The sequence below is a fragment of the Ranitomeya imitator genome, chromosome 1 (assembly GCF_032444005.1).
Source record: "Ranitomeya imitator isolate aRanImi1 chromosome 1, aRanImi1.pri, whole genome shotgun sequence".
Lineage (NCBI taxonomy): Eukaryota > Metazoa > Chordata > Amphibia > Anura > Dendrobatidae > Ranitomeya > Ranitomeya imitator.
The window spans coordinates 1184865899-1184878238 of NC_091282.1; the positions used below are offsets into that span (position 1 = coordinate 1184865899).

At 44.9% G+C, this 12340-nt stretch overlaps 1 protein-coding gene across 1 annotated transcript in view; it reads left to right on the top strand.

The window, feature by feature from the left end:
* ABLIM2 (actin binding LIM protein family member 2) overlaps positions 1–12340 on the top strand; it is a 288154-nt gene that overhangs the window by 148314 nt on the left and 127500 nt on the right. The window contains exons 8-9 of the mRNA XM_069744770.1: positions 7615–7673; positions 11054–11131. Coding sequence (XP_069600871.1) covers positions 7615–7673; positions 11054–11131 — 137 coding nt within the window. The remainder of the gene's footprint in view (positions 1–7614; positions 7674–11053; positions 11132–12340) is intronic.

The following is a 12340-nucleotide window of genomic DNA, read 5'->3' on the forward strand; positions in this document are numbered from 1 at the left end:
GCTCCCCCGTTTCTTCTTCTACATCTCTCAAGTGTGGCATCCGGGATAGGGCATCGGCATTTCCATTCTTGCGACCTGCTCGATACTTGATCTTGAAGTTGTAATTAGATAACCGGGCTATCCATCGCTGTTCTAACGCACCTAATTTGGCTGTGTCCAGGTGGGTCAACGGATTGTTGTCAGTATAGACAATAAATTCTGCAGCGGCCAGATAGTGTTTGAAACGTTCCGTCACAGCCCAAACTACTGCCAGTAGTTCCAATTTGAAGGAGCTATAATTTTCTGGATTTCTTTCAGTAGGCCGGAGCTTTCTACTTGCAAAGGCGATGACTTTCTCCCGACCTTCTTGCTTTTGTGACAGCACCGCTCCTAGTCCCACATTACTGGCATCGGTGTAGAGGATGAAAGGTTGATGGTAATCTGGGTATGCCAGAACCTCTTCTCCGGTTAGTGCCTTCTTTAGTTGTTCAAAGGAGTCTTCCCTTTCGTCGTTCCACTGAAAAGGAGGGTTTCGGTTTGAAGGTTTCTTCGTCTGCCCTACCAAGGCGTCTTGCAAGGGTGCTGCCAATTTGGTAAATCCTTTTATAAATCTGCGATAGTAACCCACCAATCCCAGGAATTGCCTCACTTCTTTTGCGCTGGTAGGTCTCGGCCAATCCCTTACGGCGGTTATTTTCTCGGGATCCGGTGCTACTCCCTCCGAACTCACGATGTGTCCCAGGTACTGTACCTTTGGCTTGAGAAGGTGACATTTGGATGGCTTGATTTTCATGCCATACCTGGATAAGGCTTCGAACACTTCTGCCAAGTCTTTTAAGTGTTGTTCGTAAGTCTTTGAGTAGACGATCACATCATCTAGGTACAGGAGGATGGTCTCGAAGTTCTTGTGTCCGAGGCAGCATTCCATCAGCCGCTGGAAGGTACCGGATGCATTGCAGAGTCCGAACGGCATGCGATTAAATTCACTTAGACCCATTGGTGTGGTGAATGCCTTTTTTTTTCTTATCTCTCTCAGCCACAGGGACTTGCCAATACCCGCTTGTTAAGTCTAAGGTGGAAAAATAATTAGCAGATTTCAAAGCAGTCAAGGACTCTTCTATCCTAGGCAAGGGGTAGGCGTCTTTATGGGTGATGTTATTAATCTGCCGGTAGTCTACGCACACTCTCATAGTTCCATCTTTTTTTTTGACAATCACTAGAGGGGCCGCCCAGGGGCTACAGCTGTCTCTTATTACCCCGGCCTGTTTCATTTCCCTCAGCATATCTTTTGCACATTGATAGTGAGCGGGTGGTATGGGTCTATATCTTTCTTTTATTGGGGGATGGTCACCTGTGGGGATTGTGTGTTCTACCCCTTCTATCCGTCCGAAGTCCAATGGGTGTTTACTGAAGACTTGTTCATATTCCGTCACTAGCCCACGTGTAGCTGTTGGCACCAATTCTCCATTTCTCCATCTGAGCCATTGCCTTCCACCTGACAGGTTGGTTCTAAGGGCTCAATGGTTGTGATGGCATTGTTGTCAACAGTATATAGCTTTGCCATTGTAGCATACCTTGGCAAAGTGACCTCTTCCTCTCCACAGTTCAAAAGTCGTACCGGCACTCGTCCCCGGTGTACCTCGACTATCCCTCGTGCTGTGAGTATAGTGGGCCTGCTGTCGGTGTACACTGGTTCTATTAAGGCTTGATAATCTCGTCCCTTAGTACCAATGGCTGCTCTACACCATACCAGCATTTCTGTTTTTGGTGGGATTACAATAGACGTTGGATCACTTACCCTCACACTGCCGATTTCTCCACCTGCAACTTCTACCTGTTGCCTTAACATCAATACTTTTATTTCCCTCCGGAGAACTCTCTGCTGGCAGGATTGGGCAGTTTCAGCAATTTGCTGTAAGACAGAAATGACTTCGGAAAAGCAGTTCTCTAACACATTCATTCCTATCAATACAGTTGGTTCACAGTTCCGCCGGTCAACATCAACAACAATTATACCCTGTTTCTTCAATTCTACTTTACCAATCTTTATGGTCATCTCCCTGAATCCTAGTTTCGGTACCAACTTACCATTACTGGCCCATATATCTAGTTCAACATCAGAGGGCCCTTTATCAATATCTGCATCAGCCCAGTACCTCTTATAAAGGATATACGGTATAGATGAAATCTGGGAACCTGTGTCCAGCAAAGCGTTGAGGGGCATTCCGTCCAGCACGATAGGGATAATGGGTCGTCCTCCGATGTACCTGTCGTGCCAGGGTGTTGGGCCTTGAAAGTTCATTCCTGCGAAGCGGCCCGCATTCCCAGGGGATTCCCGTTTAAATCACAATCTCGTGCAAAGTGGCCTGGCTGCTGGCAACGGCGGCAAATGGGCTGTCCATCCGGTTGGTAGCGGTCGCGGGGTCGTCTTCTCCATGTCGGGTATCTCCGGGGTCTCATCCATGGAACACCTTCTCTACGGTTTGACAACTCCATCTTGGGTCCTCTCATCTCCTGCATGGTTTTAGCCATTGAAGCAACAACATCAGTTAAAGAGTCAAGCTTTTGTTGAAAAGCCTCATTAGTACTGGACCCCAGGGGCTTAGCAATGGCCCCGGACATAGCTGATGTCACTGGTACTCCATGTTGTTGAGGAGCCTCTGCCATGTGTTGCGCAGGCTCCTGATCCCGAGGTGCCTCTGCCAGCTGGAGACGTATAGCGCTCTCCTTTAATTGGGCAAATGTCAATTCAGGGTTCTTAAAAACAAGCATGCTCACATGCCCCCGGTGAGAAGGGGTGTAGAGTCCCTCAATAAATTGATCTCTTAGCAGTTTATCCGCTCCGGTGTTAAAAATGGGTTCAGCCAGTGTAAGTGATTTAAGGGCTTCCTGCAGGTTTAAGGCAAAGTCTCTCACGCCCTCATTAACTTTTTGTTTGCAATTAAAGAATCGTACTTTAGCTTTGCTGCTGGCAGTGGTTTCAAATGTAGCTTTTAATCCAGCAAATATGCGTTCAACAGTGCCTTTTAGATCAGCTGCCCATGCTGTGACTTCTCGCTTAACATGGCCACTTAACTGCATCATCAGGAGACTAACACGCTGAACTTCACCCACAGGGAACATGTCAAAATGGGCCAGCATCTTTTCTCTGAAATCGTCAAGGGTATTAGGCTCACCTTCATACATTGGAAGCCATGGGCCACCCGGGGTATATGGCATCAGCACCGGCATGATGGGCGCCACTCCTTGCACCGCTGCGCTACCGGACTCTCTATCGACACTCTGTCTTTCAGCTGTATTAGCGTCGCCGGATGCTGCGGCGTCTCCGTGCTGCGACATACTGTGCCCCCTTAATTAATCCGGACCCTTCCGGTCCTCCGCTTCCGTCGGGATAGCGTAGATTCGTTCCGCTGTGCAGCAGGATCGATTTTCCCCTTGCTCTGATGTCAGAGCGCTCTGCTTGGTGCCGCCCACAATGACACGCCCCCTGCTGCTCCCGCCCGCCGCTCGCTCTGTAATGGCGAATTCTGAAGTTTTTCAGTTAGACTGGGGCTCAGGTGATGGCGTAGCTCAATTAACAGTCTCGTGCCTAACGGTTATGAGGTGATTACCTCAGGGGATGGCGGCCATCTTTACTCCATTATAACCAATGGGGAAAAGTCACTTTCAATAGTTTTCAATGGGGAATGGATTTTTCTTTAACCCCTTCATGACCGGGGGATTTTTCGTTTTTCTGTGTTCGTTTTTCGCTCCCCTCCTTCCCAGAGCCATAACTTTTTTATTTTTCCGTCAATTTGGCCATGTGAGGGCTTATTTTTTGCGGGACGAGTTGTACTTTTGAACGACATCATTGGTTTTAGCATGTCGTGTACTAGAAAACGGGAAAAAAATTCCAAGTGCGGTGAAATTGCAAAAAAAGTGCAATCCCACATTGGTTTTTTGTTTGGCTTTTTTGCTAGGTTCACTAAATGCTAAAAATGACCTGCCATTATGATTCTCCAGGTCATTACGAGTTCATAGACACCAAACATGACTAGGTTATTTTTTATCTAAGTGGTGAAAAAAAATTCCAAACTTTGCTAAAAAAAAAAAAAAAAAAAACTGCGCCATTTTCCGATACTCGTGGCGTCTCCATTTTTCGTGCTCTGGGGTCGGTTGAGGGCTTATTTTTTGCGTGCCGAGATGACGTTTTTAATGATAGCATTTCGGTGCAGATACGTTCTTTTGATCGCCCGTTATTGCATTTTAATGCAATGTCGCGGCGACCAAAAAAACGTAATTCTGGTGTTTCGAGTTTTTTTCCCGCTACGCTGTTTAGCGATCAGGTTAATACTTTTTTTTAATTGATAGATCGGGCGATTCTGAGCGCGGCGATACCAAATATGCGTAGATTTGATATTTTTTTTATTGATTTATTTTGATTGGGGCGAAAGGGGGGTGATTTAAACTTTTATGTTTTTTTTATTTTTTTCACATGTTTTTAAACTTTTTTTCTTAACTTTTGCCATGCTTCAATAGCCTCCATGGGAGGCTAGAAGCTGGCACAGCACGATCGGCTCTGCTACATAGCAGCGATCTGCTGATCGCTGCTATGTAGCAGAAATGGAGGTGTGCTGTGAGCGCCGACCACAGGGTGGCGCTCACAGCCACCGTTCATCAGTAACCATAGAGGTCTCTGGGACCTCTATGGCTACAATATACAAGCATCGCCGACCCCCGATCATGTGACGGGGGTCGGCGATGACGTCATTTCCGGCCGCCCGGCCGGAAGCGGTAGTTAAATGCCGCTGTCTGCGTTTGACAGCGGCATTTAACTAGTTAATAGGTGCGGGCAGATCGCGATTCTGCCCGCACCTATTGCGGGCACATGTCAGCTGTTCAAAACAGCTGACATGTCCCGGCTTTGATGCGGGCTCACCGCGGAGCCCTGCATCAAAGCAGGGGAGCCGGCATCGGACGGTATAGTACATCCGATGACGGTAAGGGGTTAATAAAGTCAATTTTCAAGATTTTTCATCCAAGTTTTCACAGTTTTGGGCTCCAATCACGGCACACAATACCCGGTATACGGGCTGGCTAGATCCTGTTCGTGACGCCAATTGTGACGCCCAGGAGACCGGGATACCCAGCACCGGACCAATGGGGTCTGTCTCTTGAGGGGGATGTCACGGGTGGCTTGACCCGGTGCTGTGGCCTCAGGCAATGCACAGTGTAAAGGGTATCGTGAGGGAACAGGCACTTACTTGATCAGCAGCAGGTTCTCCCAGCGGTGACGATCCCGATCCTGGATAGATAGCTATTGTCCAAATGAAAGACTGAGGCACTGAAACGTTTAACCAGTTTACTTTAACGTAAAAGGATTTACAACCAGTCCTGTCACCGGAGTCTGTATGGGAACTCTGAGTTACTTTGACCCTGCCGGGGTCTTCACCTCTTATTGTGCGCAATTTCTGTGTGGCCCTGCTGCTGTATGTGAACTGGCTGCCGGCCCAATCTGTCACCTCCGGGTCCTGGTTCGACGGGCAACCCCAGTCCTTTTATCGGCTTACCCCCTCCGGGAGTACCGCTGAACTCTGTGTCTGTTGCTGCGTCCGGCCCTAGTGAAGCTGATATCACCTCACGTTTTTCCGGTTGCTGTATTATATATAATGAATACAGCCACGGATCCGGTATCCGTCTTTGCGCCTGTTCTGGGTAGTGATTAATGCTACCCGGTTCTCACAATGTCCCTTTTCTCTGTCCCTTTTCTCCTCAGGCTGGTGATTTGGGCCTGGAAACCGTCATAGGGCTGTTAGAAATTCAGCTGTATGACCTCTCACTTTCAGCTCCTTAGCCCAACTGCCAGTTCTTCTCTCAGACCAGAATGGATCAAGGGGAGTCTCTGGAGCTCCCCCTTCTGGCCGGAGGTGGTAGTGCAGTTTTGCTATCTTAAAGGGACTCTGTCACCTGAATTTGGCGGGACTGGTTTTGGGTCATATGGGCGGAGTTTTTGGGTGTTTGATTCACCCTTTCCTTACCCGCTGACTGCATGCTGGCTGCAATATTGGATTGAAGTTCATTCTCTGTCCTCCGTAGTACATGCCTGTGCAAGGTGCAATCTTGCCTTGTGCAGGCGTCTACTATGGAGGACAGAGAATGAACTTCAATCCAATATTGCAGCCAGCATGCAGCCAGCGGGTAAGGAAAGGGTGAATCAAACACCTGAAAACTCCGCCCATATGACCCAAAACCAGTCCCGCCAAATTCAGATGACAGGTTCCCTTTAATATTTGTGTTTAGTGTCAGTAACTATTTTTGTGGCAAATACCCCTAGGGGTGCCACACTTCTGCTAATAAAATAAGTGGAGAGTGTGTTTGCAGTCTAAATTGACTGTGCTAGAAAACCACAGGAGTCTGTGCATCGGCAGCAAATACTCCCAATAGCAAAAAAGAACATGGATGGAGGTAAAATATGTAACGAGTACACAATACAAAGTGGTAAACTTGTTTGCTGTATGGGCAGCAAGTAATGTAAAAGTGAGCACAAACTTTAGGAAAGGTGGAACAGTAATGGGGTTAAACAATACCCTGTAGTTGACTCCATTACTTACTGACTATAAATAGTGGCCGAACTATATATAGCCGGTGCCATTGTAAAAGACGGATGTTATATTTAGAGACAACCAGACATATCCCTGAATTACAACACCCGGTCTTATTTTATGTGTTGCTGACGTGATAATAATAATAATGGCCGGACATTGAACTTTGACATTTTTCCTACAATAGCCATTTTATATATGAAGCATTAAGAAGAAATGATTTATCAGGCTGGTCATAGACACGTGTAGGCTACATGGTGAATATTAGATTTTATTCTTTGCCATATTTGGCTAAATTACAGACTTTTCTCTCTTCTTACCATTTTTTCTTACATGCAGACAGCTGGAAAGTAAAAAAAAAATAAATAAAATGGTGCAAATTGTAGTGCAAATGTACACTGGCCCACAACAGGCGTAGACTTTTTTTTTTCTTTTTTTATACAGTCTGAAAAATGTATTAAGAGAAATATTTTTGCACATCTCACTCTGTTCGGGTTATCAACCATTTGGACAGTTTTGTTTTTCTTATTAATTGCATGTATTTTGGGCTAAAAATCATTTTTGTCATTGGGTTTTATTCAATACGTTGCCTTCTATAGCCTCTGTGTTGCACTTTTTATTGCTGGATGCAGAATGAGTTAACTGAGATTCCGCCAGTGAGCTCGTTGTGTCAGCTAATTTATGACCGCAGATCACATTGAAGTTGAGTGTGTAGAGAAGCAAAAAGCCTGCAAAAAGTCAATTGGTGCAACATTTTTAATGAAACCCAATTACAAAATGATTTTTAGACCAAAGTACATGCATTTAAGCAAAAAAATAAAATAAAAAAACAATATGTGTATATATATATATATATATGTATATATATATATATATATATATATATATATATACATATATATATATATATATATATTACAAGTTTTAATAAATCTCCTGTTTTGCGTTTTCAGCTTCTCTTCTCTGAGGTGTCCTCTTGCCGTCAATGAGTATGTTCTCTATCACTGGCAATTAAATATTCTGATCTAATTATGGATGTTTTCTTTTTCCATAGGGAACTCAATATGGCATCCAATTTGCAGACAAGCAGCCAAAACAGAAGAAAGAAACAAGGTAAATGATTATTGCTTAATATGATAATGTATAAGAAACAGGTGCCCTTATAATATCTGCGGGATCCAAAATAAATGGAGGAAAGGAAATGATAGACCCACAAATATATAGCAACAACGGGAGGGATTTCCCAAATTAATACATATACTGATGTCCTGTCCTTAACCCCTATCTGACCTTGGACGGGATAGTACGTCCAAGGTCAGATCCCCTGCTTTGATGCAGGGCTCCGGCGGTGAGCCCGCATCAAAGCCGGGACATGTCAGCTGTTTTGAACAGCTGACATGTGCCCGTAATAGGCGCGGGCAGAATCGCGATCTGCCCGCACCTATTAACTAGTTAAATGCTGCTGTCAAACGCAGACAGCGGCATTTAACTACCGCTTCCGGCCGGGCGGCCGGAAATGACGTCATCGCCGACCCCCGTCACATGATCGGGGGTCGGAGATGCGTCAGGATGGTAACCATAGAGGTCCTAGAGACCTCTATGGTTACTGATCACTGGTGGCTGTGAGCGCCACCCTGTGGTCGGCGCTCACAGCATACCTGCATTTCTGCTACATAGCAGCGATCAGCAGATCGCTGCTATGTAGCAGAGGTGATCGGGTTGTGCCTGCTTCTAGCCTCCCATGGAGGCTATTGAAGCATGGCAAAAGTAAAAAAAAAAGTTGAAAAAAATGTGAAAAAAATAAAAAAAATATAAAAGTTTAAATCACCCCCCTTTCGCCCCAATCAAAATAAATCAATAAAAAAAATATCAAATCTACACATATTTGGTATCGCCGCACTCAGAATCACCCGATCTATCAATTAAAAAAAAAGCATTAACCTGATCGCTAAACAGCGTAGCGGGAAAAAAATTCGAAACAACAGAATTACGTTTTTTGGTCGCCGCGACATTGCATTATAATGCAATAACGGGCGATCAAAAGAACGTATCTGCACCGAAATGCTATCGTTAAAAACGTCATCTCGGCACGCAAAAAATAAGTCCTCAACCGACCCCAGATCACGAAAAATGGAGACGCTACGAGTATCGGAAAATGGCGCAATTTTTTTTTTTTTTTTTTTAGCAAAGTTTGGAATTTTTTTTCACCACTTAGATAAAAAATAACCTAGTCATGTTAGGTGTCTACGAACTCGTACTGACCTGGAGAATCATAATGTCAAGTCAGTTTTAGCATTTAGTGAACCTAGCAAAAAAAACAAACAAAAAACAAGTGTGGGACTGCACTTTTTTTGCAATTTCACCGCACTTGGTATTTTTTTCCCGTTTTCTAGTACACTACATGCTAATACCAATGATGTCGTTCAAAAGTACAACTCGTCCCGCAAAAAATAAGCCCTCACATGGCCAAATTGACAGAAAAATAAAAATGTTATGGCTCTGGGAAGGAGGGGAGTGAAAAACGAACACGGAAAAGCAAAAAATCCCATGGTCATGAAGGGGTGCCAAGTGCAAAAGTATCTTTATATACTGCTCAAAAAAATAAAGGGAACGCTAAAATCCCACATCCTAGATATCTCTGAATGAAATATTCCAGTTGTAAATCTTTATTCATTATATGGTGGAATGTGTTGAGAACAATAAAACCTAAAAATGATCAACGTAAATCACAACTAATATCCCACGGAGGTCTAAAGTTGGAATGATGCTCAAAATCAAAGTGGAAAATGAAGTTACAGGCTGATCCAACTTCAGTGGAAATGCCTCAAGACAAGGAAATGATGCTCAGTAGTGTGTGTGGCCTCCACGTGCCTGTATTACCTCCCTACAACTCCTGGGCATGCTCCTGATGAGGCGGCGGATGGTCTCCTGAGGGATCTCCTCCCAGACCTGGACTAAAGCATCTGCCAAATCCTGGACAGTCTGTGGAGCAACGTGACGTTGGTGGATGGTGCGAGACATGATGTCCCAGATGTGTTCAATCGGATTCAGGTCTGGGGAATGGGCGGGCCAGTCCATAGCTTCAATGCCTTCATCTTGCAGGAACTGCTGACACTCCAGCCACATGAGGTCTGACAGTGTCCTGCATTAGGAGAAACCCATGGCCAACCGCACCAGCATATGGTCTCACAAGGGGTCTGAGGATCTCATCTCGGTACCTAATGGCAGTCAGGCTACCTCTGGTGAGCACATGGAGGGCTGTGCGGCCCTCCAAAAAAAATGCCACCCCACACCATTACTGACCCACTGCCAAACCGGTCATGCTGAAGGATGTTGCAGGCAGCAGATCACTCTCCACGGCGTCTCCAGATTCTGTCACGTCTGTCACATGTGCTCAGTGTGAATCTGCTTTCATCTGTGAAGAGCACAGGGCGCCAATGGTGAATTTGCCAATCCTGGTGTTCTGTGGCAAATGCCAAGCGTCCTGCACGAGGTTGGTCTGTGAGCACAACCCCAATCTGTGGACGTTGGGCACTCAGACCATCCTCATGGAGTCGGTTTCTAACCATTTGTGCAGACACATGCACATTTGTGGCCTGCTGGAGGTCATTTTGCAGGGCTCTGGCAGTGCTCCTCCTGTTCCTCCTTGCACAAAGGCTGAGGTAGCGGTCCTGCTGCTGGGTTGTTGCCCTCCTACGGCCTCCTCCACATCTCCTGGTAGCGCTTACAGCCACTGGACACTATGCTGACAGACACAGCAAACCTTCTTGCCACAGCTTGCATTGATGTGCCATCCTGGATGAGCTGTACTACCTGAGCCACTTGTGTGGGTTGTAGAGTCATTTCATGCTTACACGAGTGTGAAATCACAACCAACATTCAAAAGTGACCAAAACATCAGCCAGAAAGCATTGGTACTGAGATGTGGTCTGTGGTCCCCACCTGCAGAACCACTCCTTTATTGAGGGTGTCTTGATAATTGCCAATAATTTACATATGTTGTCTAATCCATTCGCACAACAGCATGTGAAATTGATTGTCAATCAGTGTTGCTTCCTAAGTGGACAGTATCATTTCACAGAAGTTTGATTTACTTGGAGTTAAATTCTGTTGTTTAAGTGTTCCCTTTATTTTTTTGAGCAGTGTATAAAGATGTGCCTATCATAACCTTTTCCCTTGGCTCGAGATGAAAGGCACAAGATGATAAAAAAATATATATATTTTGTGATACTCTGCAGGGAGATGTTTATGCTGTGTGTGTCTAAATGAGGCCACCTAGTGGTTGTGATGTGAGTTGCAGTCTGTTGTATCATAAGAAATTAGAGTCTTTAGCAAAATTGGCAAAAGGTAAGTGTGGTGACATCTGTAGTAGTTACATGTCTGGTATTTCCTCCACTTCCATTTGACCTGAACATTCTATTTTTTCAAAGCATTTATGCCAGATGATTAGCCGCTGTGACTTTTGGTAATTTTATATGCTCTTCATAATCTAGGAAACAAGAACGTCCTCAGAAAGCATCATATCAGTTCCAACCTCAAACACGTCTGGATCTCCCAGTAGAGTCATTTATGTGAGTTTTTATTGATGGCCTTGTAATTGATTTATGTGACTTCACAGTGAGATTTTTCAGCAGTGTGTTCTCACTTTATGGCACCGTAGATTGACTATATTATGACAATTACAGTCATGGCCAAAAGTATTTACACCCCTGCAATTCTGTCAGATAATACTCAGTTTCTTCCTGAAAATGATTGCAAACACAAATTCTTTGGTATTATCTTCATTTAATTTGTCTTAAATGAAAAAACACAAAAGAGAATGAAGCAAAAAGCAAAACATTGATCATTTCACACAAAACTCCAAAAATGGGCCAGACAACAGTATTGGCACCCTCAGCCTAATACTTGGTTGCACAACCTTTAGCCAAAATAACTGCGACCAACCGCTTCCGGTAACCATCAATGAGTTTCTTACAATGCTCTGCTGGAATTTTAGACCATTCTTCTTTGGCAAACTGCTCCAGGTCCCTGATATTTGAAGGGTGCCTTCTCCAAACTGCCATTTTTAGATCTCTCCACAGGTGTTCTATGGGATTCAGGTCTGGACTTTTTGCTGGCCACCTTAGAAGTCTCCAGTGCTTTCTCTCAAACCCTTTTCTAGTGCTTTTTGAAGTGTGTTTTGGGTCATTGTCCTGCTGGAAGACCCATGACCTCTGAGGAAGTCCCAGCTTTCTCACACTGGACCCTACATTATGCTGCAAAATTTGTTGGTAGTCTTCAGACTTCATAAAGCCATGCACACGATCAAGCAGTCCAGTGCCAGAGGCAGCAAAGCAACCCCAAAACATCAGGGAACCTCCGCCATGTTTGACTGTAGGGACCGTGTTCTTTTCTTTGAATGCCTCTTTTTTTTCTCCTGTAAACTCTATGTTGATGCCCTTGCCCAAAAAGCTCTACTTTTGTCTCATCTGACCAGAGAACATTCTTCCAAAACGTTTTAGGCCTTTTCAGGTAAGTTTTGGCAAACTCCAGCCTGGCTTTTTTATGTCTCGGGGTAAGAAGTGGGGTCTTCCTGGGTCTCCTACCATACAGTCCCTTTTCATTCAGATGCCGACGGATAGTACGGGTTGACACTGTTGTACCCTCGGACTGCAGGGCAGCTTGAACTTGTTTGGATGTTAGTCGAGGTTCTTTATCCAACATCCGCACAATCTTGCGTTGAAATCTCTTGTCAATTTTTCTTTTCCGTCTACATCTAGGGAGGTTAGCCACAGTGCCAC